At 43.0% G+C, this 22,851-nt stretch overlaps 1 protein-coding gene across 5 annotated transcripts in view; it reads left to right on the plus strand.

Annotated features, from left to right (window-relative positions):
* The window catches only part of NAALADL2 (N-acetylated alpha-linked acidic dipeptidase like 2), a 797,888-nt gene that overhangs the window by 468,340 nt on the left and 306,697 nt on the right, over nt 1–22,851 (plus strand). For all 5 annotated transcript variants that reach the window (XM_083739414.1, XM_083739413.1, XM_083739415.1 and 2 more), the window contains one exon: nt 4,750–4,869. In XM_083739414.1, the coding sequence (XP_083595540.1) occupies nt 4,750–4,869 (120 nt within the window). The remainder of the gene's footprint in view (nt 1–4,749; nt 4,870–22,851) is intronic.

Genomic DNA, 22,851 nt, shown 5'->3' on the forward strand with positions numbered 1-22,851 from the left:
TTAGGTTTGCTCACTCAATCAGCTACAAATCCAATGAACAGTTATCTCATCCAGTCCACCTTTTACCAGCTTCTCCAGATGAATATCATGGGGGACTTTGAAAAAGCCTTACTGAAATTAAGATACACTACATTCACAGCATTCACCTGATTCACTAAACTTGTAACTCTATCAAAAAAAGAAAAAGAAATGAGATTTGTCTGATATGACTTGTTTTTTTGAGAAACCCATGCTGGGTCTTAGTAATTGCAGCATTCTTTTTTCTAAGTACTCACATACCAACTATTTATTTATTTATTTTCCAAAAAAAAATATTAGTTTTCCAAATTTCTAACAAACAAATCCACAAACATAAAAAGAAAGCATAAAAAAACACAAACGGACATTTATCCTAACTGTAATAATTCCACTTTTGTTAACATTGTTGGGTGACTTCCTCGAGTCTCCCTGGCTGAGTTTCCATATAAATCATTGTAGCAGTTTTCCAAAACTATTTTCACATAAAATTTACTTGGTCAATCAGCTTCTTTCTTTCTTTTCATTTTAACTTTTAACGTAGTATTCTACAACATCACATATTTAAATCCTAGGCCTATCTGATACTCCAAGTAATTCTATTTAAGGTATCTTAACATATTTAGCTAAGTAGTCTTTGAATTTCTTCCATTCCTCTTGGTACTCCTCCTCCTTCTGGTCGTGGACTCTTCCAGTCAGGTCGGCTAGCTCCCAAAAGTCCATCATCTTCATCTGCCATTCCTCCACTGTTGCATACCAACTATTGAATTATCTGTTCTAGGATCTTTCCTGGTATCGACGTCAAGCTCATCGTTCAGTAGATACCCGGGTCTTATTTCCCCCAGTTTTTTAAGATGGAGTCAACACCTGCCCATCTCCAGTCTGCAGGAACCTTACTTGTTCTCCAAGAATTTTCAAAGATTATAGACAGAGGCTGTGGGATGGCACCCACAAGCTCCTTTAATATCCTTGGGTGTAGCTCATCAGGCCCTGCAGATTTGAATTCTTTTAAATAGCTAGGTACTCCCTTACCACCGCTTTTCCTATCTTGGGCTATAGCTTTCTCCTTAAATCATTTATTCTGTTATCACCAGGTTGAGCACTATTTTCCTTTTGAGTGAAGACAGAGGCAAAGTTGGTGTTCAGCAGTTCTGCCTCCTCTTTGGTACCCAATAGCATGTCTCCATCTTCTTCATGCACACTACATGGAGGAGGGAGATTATGAGACAATATTGTTAACAATTAGCAATTTTGTTTTCCTGGAGAGGAACTTTGAACCTGAGTCAAGATGTAGGGAGCAATAGCACTCCTAGCAGAAATCAGACCAATCCCAAGGGTTCTGAAATTACATGGAAGGATGCAATAAAATATTTTTATAAAGGTGCCCTAGCGATATATTCAGAAAAGTATGGGAGCACCCCTATTAATGCATTTCTGATCAAAGCTTTTGTTGTTCTGATTCTAAGAATGCCATTTATTCATTCCATCTAGTGCAAAGCTGGATTTCGCTGGAGATACATATGCTTTTCAGTCCACAGATTGCATTTTAGAGAGTAAGCACCCCATTTGAATGGATGAATCAAAGTGTTTAGCAGCGCCACAGTTTTAGGTATAAGAGGATTTACCTTGGCATATCTAAAGCAAACACACAAGTGTTCTTTTTTCTGCAGCTGATAAAAGGCTGTGTTCCTCTTTGTTTTTCAAATAGCATTATTTTCCCCCTCAAGGAAAGCAGTTTATCTATACTTTACCACCAGCGATTCTGCTTTCATATTCAGAATGTATAAAGATCAGGATTATACCATTTTAACATCAGGAGAAGTGAAAGCTAAAAGCATTACAGAATCCACTCCATTCATTATGGTTGGATTATTTTATTTTATTGTACAAAAGTACACACACTACAAAAGTGCATTAGCACCATGTGTACTGTAAGTGTGGAATACATTATTAACAGGAATAACATCCTGTCTCCAGGAAACACTTGCATCATACATATGCATTTTTAGGTTTTTCCACCACAACCCACCTGAGAATCGTTTAAGGACCAGAAATATCAGTCCTTGTTTTCTCACACCTACCAATGTACTGAAAGGGGCACTAGATGAATGCAACAAAAATCTTGTACTGTACCTTAAGGACTAAAACATTCACTGCAGCATAAGCATTCAATTACTAGAGTCTGCTTCTTTGGAAATCATGGCAGCAGCCCGTTTTGTAGGAAATGCAGTTTCATACAGCTAGCATGTTTAACTCTATTTAAATGCATAAAGGGGTTAAGACCACAGAGTATGCTGTTGTTTCTAGACCTGACCAGGTCACGCTCCCTCATGTCTGGTGATGGACAGTTGAGAAAGTTCTTTCATTCACCTTCTTTCCACTGTTTCTTCTCTTCCACTAAGTGAACTTGATCAGAGAGGCTGTCTGAGTTTGACCGCTCCAAGCTCACACAGTGTGTTTAGAAACTTTTACCATAACTTGTAAACTCAGCTGCCATTCATGCTGCCGTGGTTGCATAAAGAAATAGATTTATCTGTTTTGCGTTTTCAGACCCAGAGACCTTCCCCTAAATAAAGACACATTTGACTCCAATTTTAGTTTTGTTTTTTTGGCAGAATTTAGGCCACAACTTGATTGATTACAGAAAAGTGAGTGGTTGCATAGGCTCTGGTTCTACTAGCTCCCTACACCCTTGCAGGTAGCACTGACCCAGAGCTCTATCACAGGTCAGCCAAGGGTGAACACCTGAGGCAGGTAAAAAGCCTGGGAGCAGACTCTATTCACTCCCCAGATGCTCCCCTGGACTCAGGCATGGGCACAATCCCCTTTCGATGGTTGACCAAACAAGTTGAGTCCCTGGATTCCTTTAATGGAATACCTTTCACATAGGGATGGCGAGACCGTTCTCCCATCCCTATCATATGAACCAGAGCCTATCCGCAACCTTGCAAGTTGTGACGAAACCCAAATGGCAACAGCCAATCAGCCGAGTGGGGAAAATTCCTGCCGTGCCCGTCCCAATGACAGACAACGCACAACAGCATAGCAAGGTCAATCGCAAAATGCCCTAAAATTAGGGAGAGGTGGGCGGGTCTTCCGATGCACAACCTGGAAGAGGAAGCTCTGGGACACGTGCATCGGTATATATAGGTCCCTCGCTCGATTTAGACTGCACCCCATTGGCCAGATTAAACCCAGCAATGAGGGACCTACCAACCGGGTGTTGTGGCTGTCCAATAGACCCACCCACAGTCTCCAGGTCTCACCTTTTAGGGAGGACACGATTTTCTGCTCTAGTTATCCCTAGTAAAAAAATCTTCCAGTCTTGGGAAAATTACCTTAAATATCTATTTCAACTCATTATAAATCATCTCCCCAAAGTCCTTAGCTACTTACATGTCCACCACATGTGATAAAATATTTGACGTTGATTTATACATTTTGGCTAATTTACTTTTTCTTAGGTCCCATCTACACATCATTTTCATAAAGTTTTCCCTCAGGGTAGAACATGCTGTGAATTTCAACCCGGATTTCCATAACTTTCCCCATGATTCTAATTCTATGTTATGCTCCACATCCCTAACCCAATGGGTCACAGCAGATTTAAACTTTTCATCTTTGGTTTCCCATTCTAACAATATCCTACTCCTCCTTGAAATCAGTTTTCCACACCAGCATTTTTCAGCATCTTGGTAGGCCAAGTAGGAATGTTTTTAGAAGGCACCGAAAATAGTACAGTAAAGGAACCGACTTGATCTCAATAGGCAGGGAATTCCAAAGTGTATGTTCTGCCACATTAAATGATTGTGTTCTGATATATGTGGAACAGGTATTATGTGGCACTTGCAGTTGTGCCAATTTCGCCAATCGAAGTGGTCAAATGGGCACATGTGGTGCAAGGTGATCTCATAGGTAAACTGGTCCAAGTTGTTAAGTTGCTATGACAAAACACAGCTGGCAGGCTAGGTAAAGAACTACTGCTGGCTTTAGACTTCTTTAGACTGTCATGCAGGCAAATACTGAGGTCAGATGAGTACCACAGTGGACGCTCGGTTTGTGAACGTGATCCGTGCGGGATGCATGTTCGCAACCCACAGTGTTGCCAACCTGCAGTGGCGCGCCTGCACATGTGCAGGTTGCGATTCAGCACTTCTGCACATGCGCAAAGCTCAATTTAGTGTTTCTGTGCATGCGCGACCGCCGAAACCCTGAAGTAACCCATTCCGGTACTTCCAGGTTTCGGTGGGTCTGTAACCCGAAAAAACACAAGCTGAAGCGTTTTCTGTAACCCGAGGTATGACTGTATAATCCAAGGCAGCAGACAGACACCAGTGAGCACAAGTGTCTTTACTGCTAAGGGCAGGGTGGCACCCAAGATTTTGCTCCCCCCAAGTTTGTGGTTAATGACACCACTACTTCTCTCTGAACGCTGCTACACACATTACGTTTTGGCTGCTTATCTATATTTAGGCTCTTTGTCTATACTTATATAAATGTAGCACATACAAATGAAAGATTTGTGTTTGCAAACACCTACGGACTGGTGCAGATACCATGTAGGCGTGTTTAGCCACATGTAAATCAAACAGCAAATATGATTGTCACTGTGTAATAACATGATTGCCACCCTATACTGCTTGTGAATTGCCTCTTGGTAGCGACCATCTGTCTGATCCTCAACGTGTTGAGAAAGAATACACTAATAAATAGCATCTATTTCTGTTTATACAGGCTGAAGTCTTTGATGTGCAGTACGGGACTGCAGAAGATTTGCTCAGGATCCAAAATACTGCAAATGTCTCCAGGAAAATTGCGCTTCTGAAGCTAGGACGTTTGCCTTTGCTGTATAAGGTAAGCTGTGGCATGAATGCAATTTTACCCTAATGAATTGTTCCTTTTTTCCTGGTTTTCAAATTGCAACCATTATGATGACACCTTGTTGTGACTCGCTCACCTAAAGTTGTATTTAATTGGTTCTTTGCAGCAATCGCCTCCTGCGGTTTTTGGCTTTATTTTCGTTACCTGTGTTCCGTTCCCAGTTTTTCTCACAGGATTATGACGCAGTGTGACTGGCTAGCTCCTTTTCTCTTTCTCTTTTTGCAAAGGCAAAATAAATGTTTAACACATTTCAGTTTGATGACAAGGTGGATGCTGAAAAAAGTTTGATGCATACTGTGCTTCCGGGAGAAATTTGTTTTAAGAAAACAGCACTAAGAGTGAAGAAGATAAGATAAACCCATTTACAGCTGGTTTAAAACACAAGCTTGGGGGATGGGTTATAATACCTGTGCACACTGACCTGGGTGTAAACAAGTGGCACTGTGGTCTAAACCACTTAGCCTCTTGGGCTTGCCGATCCAAAGGTCAGCAGTTTGAATCCCCATGATGGGGTGAGCTCCTGTTGCTCTGTCCCAGCTTCCAACCTAGCAGTTTGAAAGCACGCCACTGCAAGTAGATAAATAGGTACTGGTTTCTGGTTTCTGTCACGGTGTCCTGTTGAGGTAAAAGTGGTTTAGTCATGCTGGCCACATGACCTGGAAAGCTGTCTGCAGACAAACGCCGACTTGCTCCGCCTGAAAGTGAGATGAGTGCCACAACCCCATAGTTGCCTTTGACTGGACTTAACTATCCAGGAATATTTTACCTTTTAACCCATTTGAACACAATGTGACTTGCTTCTGAGTACAGTGGAACCTCAGGTTACAGCGGGGATCCATTCCAGAGGCCCAGCCGCAACCCGAAAATGCCACAACCCAAAGCGTCACATCTGCGCATGCACACGGCGCTATTTAGCACTTCTGTGCATGTGTGAATGGCGCAAACCCAGAAGTAACCCATTCCGGTACTTCTGGGTTTGCGCCGGTCACAAGCCTTGGGTGACGTAAGCCGGAGGCAATGTCACCCGAGGCTTCACTGTATACAGTGGTACCTCTGGTTACAAACTTAATTCGTTCTGGAGGTCCATTCTTAACCTGAAACCGTTCTTAACCTGAGGTACCAATTTAGCTAATGGGGCCTCCTGCTGCTGCTGCACCACTGCCGTGCGATTTCTGTTCTCATTCTGAAGCAAAGTTCCTAACCCAAGGTAGCGGAGTCTGTAACCTGAAGCATCTGCAGCCTGAAGCATCTGTAACCAAGGTACCACTGTACATGTTATATTAGATATCACCTGAACTCTGTTCATACATTCTCCTGAAAATGCAATGTTTAAAAGCAAGTGTGGGGGCATTCAAGCTCTGTCCCAATGAAAGCCCTTTGACAAATGTTGGCCTCACCTGTTCATCCCACCTTCAGCTGCTCTTAGTCCCTGATGTGCCTGCATTGATTAGGGAAGGCCTGCATGGAGATTTTACTCAGGTTTGCTTGAACACACCTAGAACTGCCTGCGTAACTGGAACTGTGATAAAATTAAGACCCTGATTGCATAGAGGGCTGTACTCATATTCAAGCAAATATGAACAAAAGTCTCCCTCCAGAACTTTTCCTGCTCATTTATAGGAAAGCTGGCTCCAGTGTGCACAGGGATGTTGGAGGCGGGCCTTGTTTGAGCACCCTTGCCCACCCCTGCTGTGGGGTGCTTTCAGTTAAATGATTGAACCTGTCTATATTGTGGCCTTTGGCATTAGGTCCAGTTAGCCTGAGAGTCAGATACTTTACACTGAGTCAGACCAGCCCATCCAGTTTACAAGCCCTGGCAATCATCTGATTGTTAGTGTCTCTGGCATCATTCCTGGTTCATGCCAGGCTGGGAAAATCTATGCAACGGGGTGCTTTTCTGGAAACTTAGGCAGGTAGCTGTGTCCTTTAGAACCCTGATTTTTCTGAAGAGAACTGCAGCCTCTGACAGATGCTGCTTTACAGCGGCTGTACTAAGAGTTGCACAGTGTTAAGCAAAATCTGTGTGCTCCACACTTCAGTCTCCTGTGGCATCATTTTACAAAGTTTGCAGCAGAAGATATTACAAGGAGGGAAAGGGCAAAGAGCCAGAGCCAGAGGAAAAAAAATGAAATGAACTGAACTGAGAGCAGTAGTAGCTGGAGATGGCTGTCTCCTATTGTCATGTGATCTGAGATCAGAAATCTCAGTCTCAATCTCAGACATCATTACTTGTCCTATTGGAGATTCAGACATGCCCTGAGGTGAAGCTCAGCATAACACATTGCCTGTCTAACCTCGAGCTTTTGGGATCTTACCAGCTCTGTTGGACTCTCTCCAAAATCTGAGGCTTCCAGCTGCATTGATACACTGTGGGTGTCTCTGCCACTGAAACTCAGTACTGTGATGGAAAGGAATATAGCACAAAAAGGAATAGCCGGTTAAGAACTCTGGGGGAATCCAGAAAGTATCACCAGTGCTGCCATTCAGCCTGACGATTTCCATTGATTCCAGGAGAGGGGAGGCAAGGGGGAGATTTCTGCAATCCTTCTTGGTCGGTCAGCTTTGGAATGAAAAGCAAAGATGCTCCTGGGAAAATTACAATATCATAACATGGTGTCATTGGTCCTTTCTTTCTAAATCATTTCTGCCCCCCCCCAACACTCCAGAGCAGATTTGGTGAGGGCTCAGGGGGCACACAGGGAAAGGAGAGGAGGAAGATCTGTTGCACAAATGGAAATCCTTGCGCTGACTAAATGAGCTACTCGGATACTACCCAATATATCTAAAACGTCATTGCAGACAATGAGTATTTTTGCAAAAGAATAATGTTAAACAACAATTGATGAACTCCTTTTACTGGTCCACAGTAGAAAGTGTCCTTTCATATTGTATCACAGTGTGGTATGCTGGCTTGACAGCCACGGACAGAAAGTCTCTACAGAGGGTGGTGAACACAGCACATGATATCATGGGCTGTCCCTTGAGTCAGCTAGATGACATCGCAAGGGATCATTGCCTTAGGAGAGCGAGAAAAATTCTCAGGGATGACTCACACCCTGGCCATCACCTTTTTAATCTTCTACCCTCGGGCAGGAGATATAGAAGTATAATCAGCCATACCAACAGGCTAAAAAATAGCTTCTATCCATGGGCTGTTAGGCTGTTGAACGGAAAATAACATAGCGAAATTGACTTGCGAGGTGGTGTGTTGTTCGATAAGCACACAGAGTGCAATGAGACTGATTGGGGTTTTTTTGGGGGGAGGCTCGTTTAATTTATAGTAAATTAATGAAATTGTACAACACAGGTTGTACAATGACAATAAAGGTGGTATTATTATTATTATTATTATTATTATTATTATTATTATTATTAATTCATTATAACCCTAGGGCCTTGGATAGTTTGGGTAGTATCAGTGCAGATTAAGCCCTGTGGAGGCTCCTAGGGAGTCAATTGTATTTTGTAGAGATGGGGAGAAATTGGGTTTGTTTTCCATTTTCATACAAACCTCCCTAACTTGCATTTCCCAAAACAACAGCCAAGCTGAAATGTAGCTATCCTTCAAAATTCAAACTTCTCTGAATTTTGTGATATAGTTCTCCAATTCCCCCCTCCTTCCAAATGCATATATTAGGGAAATTGGACCTAAAAATGTGTCTATTAGCAAAATATAACATTTAAAAAAATACAAATTTTGGCAAGCATTTCCCCAATATAATATCTCAAATTCAGATTTATTATTAAGGCAAAATAATGCCAAACAGAAACATATGGACATAAATAATACATAAAAATCATATGTAATGATAAAAAATTGACCTGTACAAGAAATATACATAAAAAAGCAGAGTCTGAAGATCTCAATGGAGGTCACATGGCTTTGTCTAAGTTAAGTAGCCTTCACTGCAAATTTGGCTGAATTAAATGTACAGGTGTGTTTATTAGGCAAAATCGCACACAAAAATGCTAATGGATATTAGCGGGCACTTCACACAAACAAACAACACACATACATGTATTGTAACTTCAAGTGGAAATGTAGCAAACCGAAGACTAGGAATATGAGAAACTGGAGCCAAAACTGACAGATAGTATTTTAGAGTTTTCCCTTCATCGTATGGAATCAAATATTTGCTCTCTGTGGACTGTTAATAAACCTGAATTGAACTAAGGAATAGAGTGAACAGGAGATAAAAAAACAATTTAAAACAAAAGTACTGTTGTCCAGGAGAGCCAACCAAAACCATTTAAGCAGGAGACCAGAACAAATTCAGCCAGGAAAAGCAGACATAGAAGAAAAACTAGGACTGGAAAATTATATCTCTAACAATCAAACCTGGAATAAACAAGATAGACTTCACCAAAAAAACAACTATCATTACTTTTTGTTTAAGTGCGAAGCAGTCATAACTATGACTTGCTGCTCAAAACACTCACTTTGGTAGTTAAGTTTCAGAGCTGGTTTATCATAGATGAACATGTGAATTCGAGAGGGAATTGAACTTTCCATTCCTAAAAGGGAACCATCTTTCAAAATCCAATACTTTTTAAAAAGTAACCAAGGCGTTAGTAACATTGCAATGATAGCAGCAGGTAAATCAATCCAAATCCCTAGAGTTCTCTGATGAAATGCCAGAAAGTGAGAAAATTAACCAGGCATCGCAGAGTAATCTTAGAAAATGAATTCCTGAACTTGGCATCACCACCACGTAGGCCCCGTACTCACATCCAACCCAATTCAATGCAGGGCTTCTACTGAAGATTTGGCTTAATAATAATTATTATTAATAATTAATAATAATCAATATTTAGATTTAGATTTAGATTTAGATAAATTTATTGTCATTGTCCGTATATACACAGTATACACAACAACGAAAATCAAGCACCCAAGACCGGATTCACATACACATTTGCACGTATCTCCAACACTCTCATCCTATTCAGACATAATCTATTAGAACATAACATAATCCAGAATATAACATAACCTATTAGAAGCATAGCATAACCTAAAACCTATCTCATTCCTTACTACTCACTGCTTGCTATTTCTTACAACTGGCCCTGAGATCATTATTTAGTGCAATCAGAGCTCTTGGATAGAAACTATTCAGAAGGCGTGTGGTTCGTGTTTTCATTGTCCTGTATCTTCTGCCCGAAGGCAACAGTTCAAAGAGGTTGTGAGCAGGATGGGTGGGATCTCTCAGGATATTGTGTGACTTCTTCAAGCTGCGAGACGTGAAGATCTCATCCAGGGTTGGTAGTTGGAGCCCAATAACATTCTGGGCAATTTTAATTATTCTCTGTAAAGCTTTTTTATCCATTTCAGAGCTGCTCCCATACCACGATAATATACTATAGGTTAAGACACTCTCAATGGTACTGTGATAATAGGACAGAAGTAGGTGCTGAGATAGATTCAATCCCCTGAGCATTCTCAGGAAATACAACCTCCCCTGCACCTTCCTCACAACCATATTAATATTTGCAGTCCATGAGAGGTCCTCAGAGATGTAAATGCCCAGGTATTTAAAACTACCAACCCTCTTCACCTCCTCGCCATTTATGTGCAATGGTAAAAATACACTTTTCTTTCTCCTAAAATCAATTATGAGTTCTTTGGTTTTTTTGGTGTTAAGCATAAGATTATTTTCTTTACACCATTGAATTAACCCCTGTACTTCTTTCCTATAAGCAGCCTCATCATTCTCACTAATGAGCCCCACCACTGTTGTATCATCCGCAAATTTGATGATTGTGTTGGACTTATACAGTGGGGTGCAATCAAATGTGTACAGGGAATAGAGAAAGGGGCTTAACACACACCCCTGAGGGGCTCCTGTGCTTAATACTAGAGTAGAAGAATAGTAAGGTCCCATTCTCACTGTCTGCGGCCTATCGGTCAGGAAATTCCTTACCCACAAACAGATCTTCTGATGTATACCCAAATTGGTCATTTTAAGGAATAACCTGTCTGGTAGAATTGTATTAAAGGCAGAACTGTAGTCCACAAACAACAGCCTTGCGTAGGTTCCCTGTCGTTCTAGATGACTCAGTACAGTATGGACAGCGATGGAAATAGCATCATCAGTAGATCTATTTCTTCTGTATGCAAACTGGAACGGGTCTAGAGTGGATGGAAGACCAGCCTTAATATAATCTAGCACCAATCTCTCAAAGCATTTCATAACGACAGATGTTAGGGCTATTGGTCTGTAGTCATTGAGAGATACCACCACTGACTGTTTAGGGACTGGCACTATAATCGATGTCTTCAGGCAGGTAGGGACAGAACCCTGCAACAGGGATAGATTAAAAATGTCCGTAAATACACCAGCTAATTCTGCAGCACAGTCCCTAATAACTCGTCCCATAATTCCATCCGGTCCAGCTGCCTTCCTAATATTAATGCTCCGAAAAGCACGTTGTACGTCGGAGGTCTGTAATAAAAATGGTTGTTTATCAGTAATAGTTTCTGATGATGTGCTGGTAGCCAATGCTGTAGTGACGGTGGTTCCAGTTCCCACCTCAAAACGACTGAAGAATTGATTCAGCTGATCAGCCAGGTGCGCACTGCTGCTAGCCAGTTCGTTTTTAATATTTTGCCCTGTAATTTGTCGCAGGCCTTGCCATACTCGACGAGGGTCGGAGCTCTCAAAATGCTTTTCGATCCTCCGGCAGTACATAGCTTTGGCATCCCTAATGCCCTTTTTCAGTTTGGCTCTAGCTTCTCTATACTGTTGCGCATCGCCAGAGTGAAAAGCAGCATTTCTTGCCTTTAACAGAAGATACACATCCCTGTTTAGCCAGGGCTTGTTGTTAGGAAACACCCGTATTTGTTTGGTGGTAGTAACGACATCAATGCAGCTTTTGACATAGAACAGTACTATTGAAGCGTATGTGTCCACATTATTCTCCACAAAAAGTGACCATTCAGTGTTCCGAAAGCAATCTTGAAGTTGCTCGGATGCACCTGCTGGCCACACTCGTATCTCTCTAGTTGATGGTCTAATTCTGCGTACGAGAGGTCTATATGATGGTATCATAAGTAAGGATATGTGGTCTGACTGTCCCAAATTGGGCAAGGGCTTGGTCTTGTATCCATGCATGATGTTACTATATACTCGGTCTAGGGTATTTCCCCCCCTAGTGGGACAATCAACATACTGGTGGAACTTAGGAAGCACAGTCCTTAAATCAGCTCGATTGAAATCACCAGCAACCACAAATGCTCCATCCGGGTGGGCCCGCTGCTGTTTGCTAATAGCAGTTAGCAGGTGACCCATAGCTGTAGTAGTATTTGCATCGGGAGGTATATACACCGCTGTTATTATGACAACATTAAACTCACGTGGCAAATAAAAATACCCCGCCCTTCCCAGCCAAGGCCGGGCTCAGAGCGCCTTACAAGCAATAGTAAAAACAAGATGAATGATTACAACTTAAAAACAAAAATAAAATAGACCAAGACATTCATTTAGATTAGGGAAGATGAATCTGTGCTCTTTCAGATGTTGTTGGACTATAACTCCCATCATGCCTGAACTTAGACTATGCCATCTCGGGCTGATGGGAACTGGAATGCAACAATATTCAGGTCCTACATCCCTACATTAGATATCCAGTCCCAAGACATTTAGGGCTTTGAAGGAAAGAACACTCACTTTGAATTGACCTGGAAATGAAACTGGAAGTTGGGAACTTTTCTGATACAGGAGAGCAGCAGACAGCAACTGTATGTGTGTGTGCATTTAAATATATATGGGCCTTAGTCCTGAAGGGGAAAAATATGAATTGATATAAAGCATTAGATTAAGTATTAGTCACCATTGCATTGTGAGTCAAGTAGTTTAGGCCTCCAGAATGCATTATCCAACTAACTTTAGCAAATGCTGATAAATATGCATGAACTTCTTATTAGGATAGATTGCATTGTTATATTCCCAGTAATTTTTCAAAAATGCTTGAATTCTTGCAGACAATTTTTCATTGTGATCAACTTGTATGCAAGTACTGTTTGGGAACTGGATAGATTGTGCTGCTGCTGTTTATGTTAACTTGTTTTATTTATTACTTGTTGCCCCAGCCACTCTGGGCAGCTTCCAATAGAATATAAAAACACAATAAAAACACCAGGCATTAACAACTTTCCAATAAAGGGCTGCCTTCAGCTGTCTATGGAAAGTCATATAATTGCTTATCTCTTCGGCATGTGATGAGAGGGCATTCCATAGGGCAGGCACCACTACCAAGAAGGCCCCCTGTTCATCCATCTTTAAGCACCTTGAACTCACTTTGATTTCAGTGGGAGAAATTTACAGGGCAAGACATGTATACTCATTTATTTCCATGGATCTTACTCTCGGGTAAGCAGGTATAAGGTTGCAACCTTGAACAAGTGCTGAACCTTCCCATCAACATCAGTAGGACTTGAAGGAACCGGCAGTGGGGGGGGTTCCATTCCCGGCCCCCACACACATTGGTGGAGCACCCATAAGTGCACCCTGCCCCATTTTGCCCTGCCCCACCCCATTCTGCCCCATTCCACCCCATTTCCCACTCCCGTTTTGCCCTCTTCCAGGTCCAAAAGGACCCGGTTGTCAGTGACTGAGAATCAATTGGGCACTCCTAAAATGGTCACTTGTTGTCTTTGTCCATGGAGTTTTCTTGGCAGGGATACTGGAGTGGCTTGCCGGTTCCTGCTCCAGGTGGATCACATTTGGTCAAAACTCTCCACTATGACCTCTCCATCTTGGGTGGCCCTGCACGGCATAGCTCATTATTCAAGCCCCTTCGCCACAGCAAGGCAGTGATCCATGAAGGGGTATGTGTTTGGACAGTGCTCTCGAAGCTACAAACATGAGTCTGACCAAACTGCGGGAGGCAGTGGAAGACAGGAGTGCCTGGCGTGCTCTGGTCCATGGGGTCACGAAGAGTCGGACATGACTAAATGACTAAACAACAACAAAAATGGTCACTAAACAGTACGGCTGGATTGTGTCCATTGTGTTCAGTCCACAGAAGCAATTATAAAATAGCAGAAATGTTGGATTTTGCAGTTAAATTTACTCTGAGTTGCTCCACCAGCCAAAGAAAATACTCTCATTTTCCAGTTCAAAGGTGGTGGGTGAGCGAAAGACTTTGTTTTGAATAGAAACCATCTAGGTTTCAAATATTGTTTTTGGCTCTGAAAACTGTGCTATGTATCTAAATGATTTGGATCCAAACTCATTATGTACATGAAAGGTCAGTAATCATTGCTAGAACTTGACGTGTCTTCAGCAGCCTGTTGTGTTCCTCTTATGCTGCAGTCCTCCGTTAAATGCCAGACATAATGAAATAGCAATCAGTGTGTATTGGTGTGTATTATCTAGGTCCTGAATAGGATGCAAAGGTAACAATGCACTGATTACTGCACTGTGCAATGCGCTGTTCAAGGAGAAAGTTACAGAGATTAAGCCCTCCAGACATTTCATATGAATGCTTGGTTTTCAAAGTGTTTCATCAATAAGAAGATAGGAGCTTGGACTAGACTAGGAATGATTTACATTTGCATCCAGCGGCTGCTTCCCAGGAACCTCACATTATATTCTAACAAAAATCGTTGAGAGATGGTGATTGGGGCTGAAGCAAGGTTACACAGTAAGGAGCATGACTGAGGTCTACACCAGACAGGCTCCTTTAGTCTTTCATTGCAGCAGAGGTCCATGTGTGGTAACATCCAGGTGTGGAATTCATTCATTTATTGGGGACTTGCATTGAAAATGGGTAGCTCTTTTAAGCAGGAATATGCATGCAAATGTATGTATTTTTTGGAATAACAGTAGGTGGGCGTACACATGCATACATCAGATCTATGTTCCAAAGCAGCACTGAGTCAGAATGTTGGTCCCCCCCAGCCAAGATCTGAAATAAGACACAGAAATGGAGCGGGGGGGGGGGAGGGGAGGCAGCAAAACAGCCACAGGCTCAACCTCAAAGTAACCATACCAGTCACACTATGAGATAAGGAGGGAGCCAGATAAGGCAGAAGAAGGAATATGGGCTTAAATAAACTCCTGAGCCCCACCCCCTGCATCATGAAGATGCCAGTCAGGCCCACAACCAACCACAGTAAAATGGAGGCTGTGGCTTCAGCCTATAGCAACAACCTATCCTGCAGCCTAATACATGTTTGGGATACAGAACTGGGAATATTTAGAGAGAAGTACAAGCATATTCCAGGGACGCGGGTGGCACTGTGGGTTAAACCACAGAGCCTAGAACTTGCCGATCAGAAGGTTGGCAGTTTGAATCCCCACGATGGGGTGGGCTCGCATTGCTCGGTCCCTGCTCCTGCCAACCTAGCAGTTCGAAAGCACGTCAAAGTGCAAGTAGATAAATAGGTACCGCTCCAGCGGGAAGGTAAACAGCATTTCCGTGTGCTGCTCTGGTTCACCAGAAGCAGCTTAGTTATGCTGGCCACATGACATGGAAGCTGTACGCCGGCTCCCTCGGCCAATAAAGTGATATGAGCAGCGCAACCCCAGAGTTGGTCACGACTGGACCTAATGATCAGGGGTCCCTTTATCTTTACTTTTACAAGCATATTCCAGTCTTTTCTCTTAGCAGTTTTCATTGGTTTGTCAACTCAAATCAGTTGCTTAGAAATCTGCTGTGTATTTACAGTGAGGGCATGCAGTTTCAAAATTACATTGGCTGGACCGACATTGATCTTTTAGACATTATTAGAATGATACGAGATATAACATTCCATAACATTTAATACAGTTTCCCTTTGCCGGTGGCTCGTTGCTCTGCAGGACCTTCTGGTGCCACATTTTAATAACGGATTAATAACATTATAAACCACAAGCCCGTTGTCTGGTCAATTTCCTACAAAACATCAGTTGTCATATGGTTGTGCTTCTCTAATTATGGATTTTTCACAGTGTTAGGCTACCTGCAACGATGTGATCTATTGATTCAGTAGGCTGATAGCATTTGCAACTTCCATGATATCTGCAGTTTTAGCGATGAGAGATATTTGAACTTAAGTGAAGTTGATAAATCCTTTTTGCCACCTATCATTGTTTTCTTTTCTAAACCAAGTTTTTTTTTGGGGGGGGGGGCTACTGAGTTTCCATCCCATTGGGGGTCCTCCTTGAACCAGCTCACCTGTGTAGGTAGCATATGTGGCACCATTCTCCAGGAGTCATAGAAGAAGGCAATCTAGGGATGCTTCAAAACCATGCCTTACTAGCAGACTCCTTTTTTTGCTTCTGCCAACATCAGAGCTCTATCACAGTGTTTCCCAACCGGTGTTCCGCGGCACACTAGTGTGCCGCGAGACATTGCCTGGTGTGCCGTGGGAGGGAGGCGGGCGAGTCGGGCGGCGAGAGGCCTTAGGCGCCCTGCAGAAAGGCGTCCTCTTTTTGGGTGGGTTCTCCCCCCTCCCTTAGCGCATCGTATTTAGTTGGGGATTCTGGAGAGGGGGGCGGGGGCGCGCTGGCCCCGAGCGGAACAAACGCGCCGTCGTCCCCACCTCCCTCTCCTCAGTAGCTCCGAGCCGACTGACTGAGGGTGGGACGCGGCCAGCGGCGTCCTCTCTCTCTCTCTCTCTGCCTCCCAGCACCGCTTTTCCCGAGGCGGGCGCGCGCCTAAGGCTGAATGGGAGCAGCCTGGAGGCTTGGCGGCCTCTCAGCGGCTCATGACGGGCATCCCCGAGGCGGGAGGTGCTGAGCAGGGGCTCTGCGAGAGGGCGCGAGGGATGCGTGGTGGTGCCTGCACGCGCGTGACTTAAGAGGGCGACCTGCTGCCTCTCCTCTCTCTCCCCTCCCTCCCCTCATGGGCACGGAGTCCCCAGCACAGCTTGGCGCTACTACAGCTACAGCTGCTGCTGCTCCTGCTTGGATGAAGGCGGCTGCTTCTTCCTAACGCCCAGCCTCTGAGGGACCGCAGTCTCCCGCCCTCTTTTTTTTTTTTTTGCGGGATGCTGAGGTAAAGGATCCCCTCGCGCGCGGGCGGGCATCTCTTTGGGCAGGGCGCGTGTGGAGGCTTAAGTTGGGGAGTGTGGAGGGGTTGCCGCTTGCGAGGGGAGGGTTCATATTGTATTGGGCTGCGGTGTGGGCGACACGGCTCTCCAATGGCCAGCCCGCGGAGGAACATTGAGTTGGAGCATTTCGAGGAGAGGGACAAAAGGCGCACTGAATAAAGTATTTTATAATTTTTCATATTTCTGTTTACTTACTATTTCATAATAAAGTAATTATAAAATACTTTCTTTGTGTTTATTTGATTCCTATTAAAGAGAGTTACTTTATATATAGTCAATATAGGCATAGAGTTAATTTTTTAAACATTTTCTAATGGTGGTGTGCCTCGAGATTTTTTTCATGAAACAAGTGTGCCTTTGCCCAAAAAAGGTTGGAAAACACTGCTCTATCATCATTACGTAGGGAGCCATGTTGAGGCAGGTATGGCCTCCATCTCTGAGGCTATGAACCTCTTCCACTGCCTTCAGATACAGCAGTCCAAAAAGTCCAGTGTATAGGACTGCAGCATTAAGAAATCATAAATGTCACCATGACTATTTCTAACAGGTTCCTTATGAGAATATCTGCTGTCCTGCTTCTGTTCTGGAAAACAAAGATGGAAATGTACTTACAAATCTCGACATTTTTAATTCCTGTATCCAAGTTAATCATTGCAGTCTGGGCCATCCTATAGGTTGATGTGGGATTCAAAGAACAGTCCATAGATTCAGGAAGGGAAACTGTGGGTCATTTAGTCCAACCCAAATATGCAGCTGTCCCTTACGGGGATCGAACCTGCAACCTTGGTGTTATCAACACCATGTTCTAACCAACTGAGCTACGTTGGGGACATGTAAAGTACTAGCATAATTTCCAAGTACAAAGGATAAAGGGTAAAGGGACCTCTGACCATTAGGTCCAGTCGTGGCTGACTCTGGGGTTGCGGTGCTCATCTCGCTTTATTGGCCGAGGGAGCCGGCGTACAGCTTCCAGGTCATGTGGCTAGCATGACTAAGCCACTCTGGCAAACCAGAGCAGTGCATGAAAACACCGTTCACCTTCCCACCTGAGTGGTACCTATTTATCTACTTCCACTTTGATGTGCTTTCGAACTGCTAGGTTGGCAGGAGCAGGGACCGAGCAACGGGAGCCCACCCCATCACGGGGATTTGAACCGCCGACCTTCTGATTGGCAAGTCCTAGGCTCTGTGGTTTAACCCACAGCGCCACCCGCGTCCCTTAATTTCCAAGTATAGCTTCACATAATCTTTTAGATTAGGTTAGAATAACATCTTTACTAGTAATACGTCGCTTATGGCATTCCTTCTCAGGTTATTGTGCTTGTGTTATGAGAAACCTTTCCCATAAAGCTATCAACCTTTGTCTGTCCTAGAAAAGCACTGCTATACACACACACACACACACACACACACACACACACTAATTTCCTAAGCATGTCTTTTATTTCTAAGGCAGTCAAGATTTCTCTGTTCAGAAGTTGTTTGTGTCGCTTATTTTCGGCAGCATTCAGTTATAGGTTGGTTTCTCTCCCCCACCCCCTTCCAATATATAGTATCTGTAAGGGAAGTGAATCAAAAAAACTGCTTGGGAGTTTGTTGAGTCATTTCTCTGCCAGATAGTTTATATCATAGTCTCCAAGGAGAAAAGATAACATTTAATTCACTTTACTACTTGACCTTGTCTTCTGTCATATAGCACTGGCTGTGAAATGCTCAGCAAGTTCAAAATGTGCTGATTCATGAGATACTCAGATCTTTTTTTTTTTTTTTTAAGGAGTCTTTATGACAAATCGGAGATTAATTAGCACTGGGGAACTGACGGCTGAAGGAATTGCTCTTCTTCTCTAATAACCATGTTTATCATCTTAATGCCAAATTTACTTCCAGCTATTTAGTTGATGGCATAAATGTGTGATGAACTGGACCTGCTGCTTTTGGCATCAGATAAATTGCGAGGTTTGCAGAGATCTTCATTGGCCTTTCAGTCAGGATCCCTTCTTCAAAGGAAGAGACTACAAGCAAGATGTATTGGAGGAGGAGGAGGAGGAGAAATCATAAAGCTGCTCATGGTTTAGTTTCCTTAACCATAAGCAAGCATTATGGAAGAATACCAAAAGCAGGATAAATTTAAAAATGTTACCAACCATGAATCATCAAACCAAAGCTATGTATTACATCTGCACCAGGCAAACCATGACTACAGCATGGTTGCATACATACTTACTCAGAAGTAATTCCCACTGTGCTTTGTGCGACTTAACTAGTAAGGGAGTTTAGAATCACAGCTTCAACATAGTTTTCCTGCCTCTTCACTCTTGCTTCATTTCTCTGATGAAAATAGGGATGTCCTAACATATCCTCAAGGGACGCGGGTGACGCTGTGGGTTAAACCACAGAGCCTAGGACTTGCCGATCAGAAGGTCGGCGGTTCGAATCCCCACGACGGGGTGAACTCCCGTTGCTCTGTCCCAGCTCCTGTCAACCTAGCAGTTCGAAAGCACATCAAAGTGCAAGTAGATAAAAAGGTACCTCTCTGGCAGGAAGGTAAACCGCGTTTCCGTGCACTGCTCTCATTCGCCAGGAGCAGCTTAGCCATGCTGGCCACATGACCCGGAAGCTGTACGCTGGCTCCCTCGGCCAATAAAGCGAGATGAGCGCTGCAACCCCAGAGTCGGTCATGACTGGACCTAATGGTCAGGGATCCCTTTACCTTTAACATATCCTCACACATTTCTCTGATAAAATAGGGGTGTCCTAAGTAAAAGTGGGACATCCGGGATCAAATCAGAAACCGGGACAGCTTCTGTAAATCTGGGACTGTCCCTGGGAAATGGGGACATTTGGAGGGTCTAGCATAATTGAGGGAGGAAAGGGCCTTCCATATATACAAAAATACAGTTCATGTGAGGGTCCTGGGCCTCTGTGGGTGGAGAAGCATGTCTCAGTTTGTATGTAGGTCCCCTTACATATGTAGGAGTGTTCTGCACTGGCAGTGTTGGCATCAGGAGGCTGAGCTGCTTAAGTTGAGGAATGCCTCTGCTCAATCCTGCCTCTACTCTCAAAAGCCCAGCATAAAATAGTGATGATATTTGGATTCCAGCCTCTGTTACTTTGGCCGACAGCTGGTTGTTTAGCTTTTTCAGTTTGGTTTAGACTTGCTCCTTTTACCTGTGCTTGCCTTGACAACATATTCTGTTGTTGTTGTTTTTTAATAATTATTATTTTTGTCATACCCTGATATCATGTGTTGGTGAAGGAAGGGTTCAAAATGTTTTGAATGAATGAATGAAAGACAGCCTGGATGGCTCAGTTGGTTAGAGCATGGTGCTGATAATGGCAAGGTTGCAGGTTTGATCCCTGCATGGGACAATTTCATGTCCCTGTTTTTCAGAGGGTTGGAGTAGATGATCATCAGGGTCCTCTCCAACTCTATTATTCTATGAAGCGGAAGTGACACAGACAAGAAAATGACAGATTATTTTTTTTAGAATCCGCCAACTGATTAATTCAGGACATATTTTTAGTCTTACCATTTTTAATCAATCAGCCTAGTTGATTTAATCAATTCAGTGCTGTGGTTCTAGTAGATATACTTTGAATTGCACGTTAAGTGGCATTGCTAGGTTTGGTTTTTTGTTTGTGGGACTGAAAGATTGACGTTTTTCTCATTAGGCTTCCAAATGTACATATTCTCATGTTATCCTGTGTAATTGCTTCACCACCTCTCTCTTAAAGAAAATTATGTATTGATTTTGTTTCTTTGCAAATAGCTGTGGCTCAGATGCCCACACGAAGGGCAGTTTATGTGCATATGTGAGCGACAGATTGATTGAACACTGCAGTGAGTGAATTTAGTGCCACTTGCTCAGTGATCTAAGCTTTATTTTCTCTGAAGATGAAGTTCCTCCAAGGGACTTTTCTAGACATAAATTTCCTCCTTTCCTTCCATCGAGCCTCATAAGCCCTAAACGTGAGGCTCAGATAAAGAAGGGGAAGAGATGTTTCAAAAGACATAAAACAAATATTCTGGCTTCTGTGGGTTTTTCTTACTGATTTTCTTAACATCCCGAAATTCTGCTGCAATATATATATTTTTTCCAGTCTAGATTGTAACTGCAGCCATTTACTCTGCACAGGAGCCATTAATTCTGTTCTAGCGATTGGAGAGAAATTTGGTTTGGTTTGCATTTTTATGTGAACCTAATTGATCCACATTTACATTTCCTGCAACTATATAGAATCATTGGATTGCAGAGTTGGAAGAGACTATGATGGTCATTTAGTCCAACCTGCTGCAATGCAGGAATGAAGTGTGAAGGGAAAGAGAAATAAAAAATACCAGCCACCAGGGAAACCAGTTATGCTATGAGCAAGGGTACGAGGGTAACTAACCCATTAACCAGAGGCCTTGGAAAAGGTGCGAAAGTGGTGATGGAGAGTAGGAGGGTCCTGACCTAACAACCAGAGGCCTTGGAAAAAGTGAGAAAGTGGCGCAACCTCAAGTTATGTACGTGAGGCTAGGGAGGGGAGGCCTTGTACACAGGGGCTGATGATTCTCACGTGAGAAGCCAGATCAATAGATAACCGTGTATAAAATACACTTCCGTATTGAAGAGAAATATTGCAGGTAATGTCTGAATGTAAGATTATAGAGGGTAGTGATTAGTGGATACCCATGAGGTTGTACAGTAATGCACGGTATACATATACGTTCTTAAGTCACACACACACACACACACACACATATATATATATATATATATATATAATAATAATAATACTTAAATAATACTCGTATGGTATATAAAGTTATGTACGAATGGTTAATACATATTATGTAAAATTTATAGTAGGTTGTATATTGAAGGATATTCATGGGGTAAATATGTAATGCATAATTATACATATTAATATGTATAACAAGGGGCTTGAACCCATGACTCTGAAAGTGTCATATCCACCAGGATATGTGTGTGTGTGTGTGTGTGTGTGTGTGTGTGTGTAAATGAGCTGTCTTTTGAAATTCACACTTTTCCAGATTTTGTGGCACACTTACCCAAACCTGAATATATTAGGGCACCGGTGGACAAGTGGATCTTGTTGGCAGGCTATCTCCTGCACATACACATCATGGGCCAACTTTGATGTTGATGTTGTGCAGTGCAAGAAGTGCAAGTTCTTGAAAGACCTACATTGGCTCCCAGTACATTTCTGAGTACAATTCAGTTCAAATTGTTGGTGCTGACCTTTAAAACCCTAAATGGCCTCTTCCCAGTATACCTGAAGGAGCGTCTCCACCCCCATCATTCTGCCCGGACACTAAGGTCCAGCGCCGAGGGCCTTCTGGCGGTTCCCTCGCTGTGAGAAGCCAAGTTACAGGGAACCAGGCAGAGGGCCTTCTTGGTAGTGGCACCTACCCTGTGGAACACCCTCCCACCAGATGTCAAAAAGAACAACAACTACCAGACTTTTAGAAGACATCTGAAGGCAGCCCTGTTTAGGGAAACTTTTAATGTTTGATGGACTATTGTATTTTAATATTTTGTTGGAAGCCTCCCAGGGTGGCTGGGGAAACCCAGCCAGATGGGCAGGGCATAAATAAATTATTATTATTATTATTATTATTATTATTATTATTATTATTATTATTACTCATATTCTGTTTCTGTAGACTAGGGGTAGTCAACCTTTTTATAGTTACCGCCCACTAATGCATCTTTCTTGATGGTAAAATTTCCTTACCGCCCATCAATGCTTGATGGAAGGAGGATTCAGCTTGTGTCGTAGAACCCCCTACCACCCACCTAGAATCTTGAAACACCCACTAGTGGGTTGTAGGACCCAGGTTGGCAACCCCTGCTGTAGACTATCCTCTGCTTGGCTTCCTAATAGCAGTTTGACTAGTGAAGCTTCCC

Source organism: Podarcis gaigeae, assembly GCF_964106915.1.
Source record: "Podarcis gaigeae genome assembly, chromosome: 5".
In the NCBI taxonomy this organism is placed as follows: domain Eukaryota; kingdom Metazoa; phylum Chordata; class Lepidosauria; order Squamata; family Lacertidae; genus Podarcis; species Podarcis gaigeae.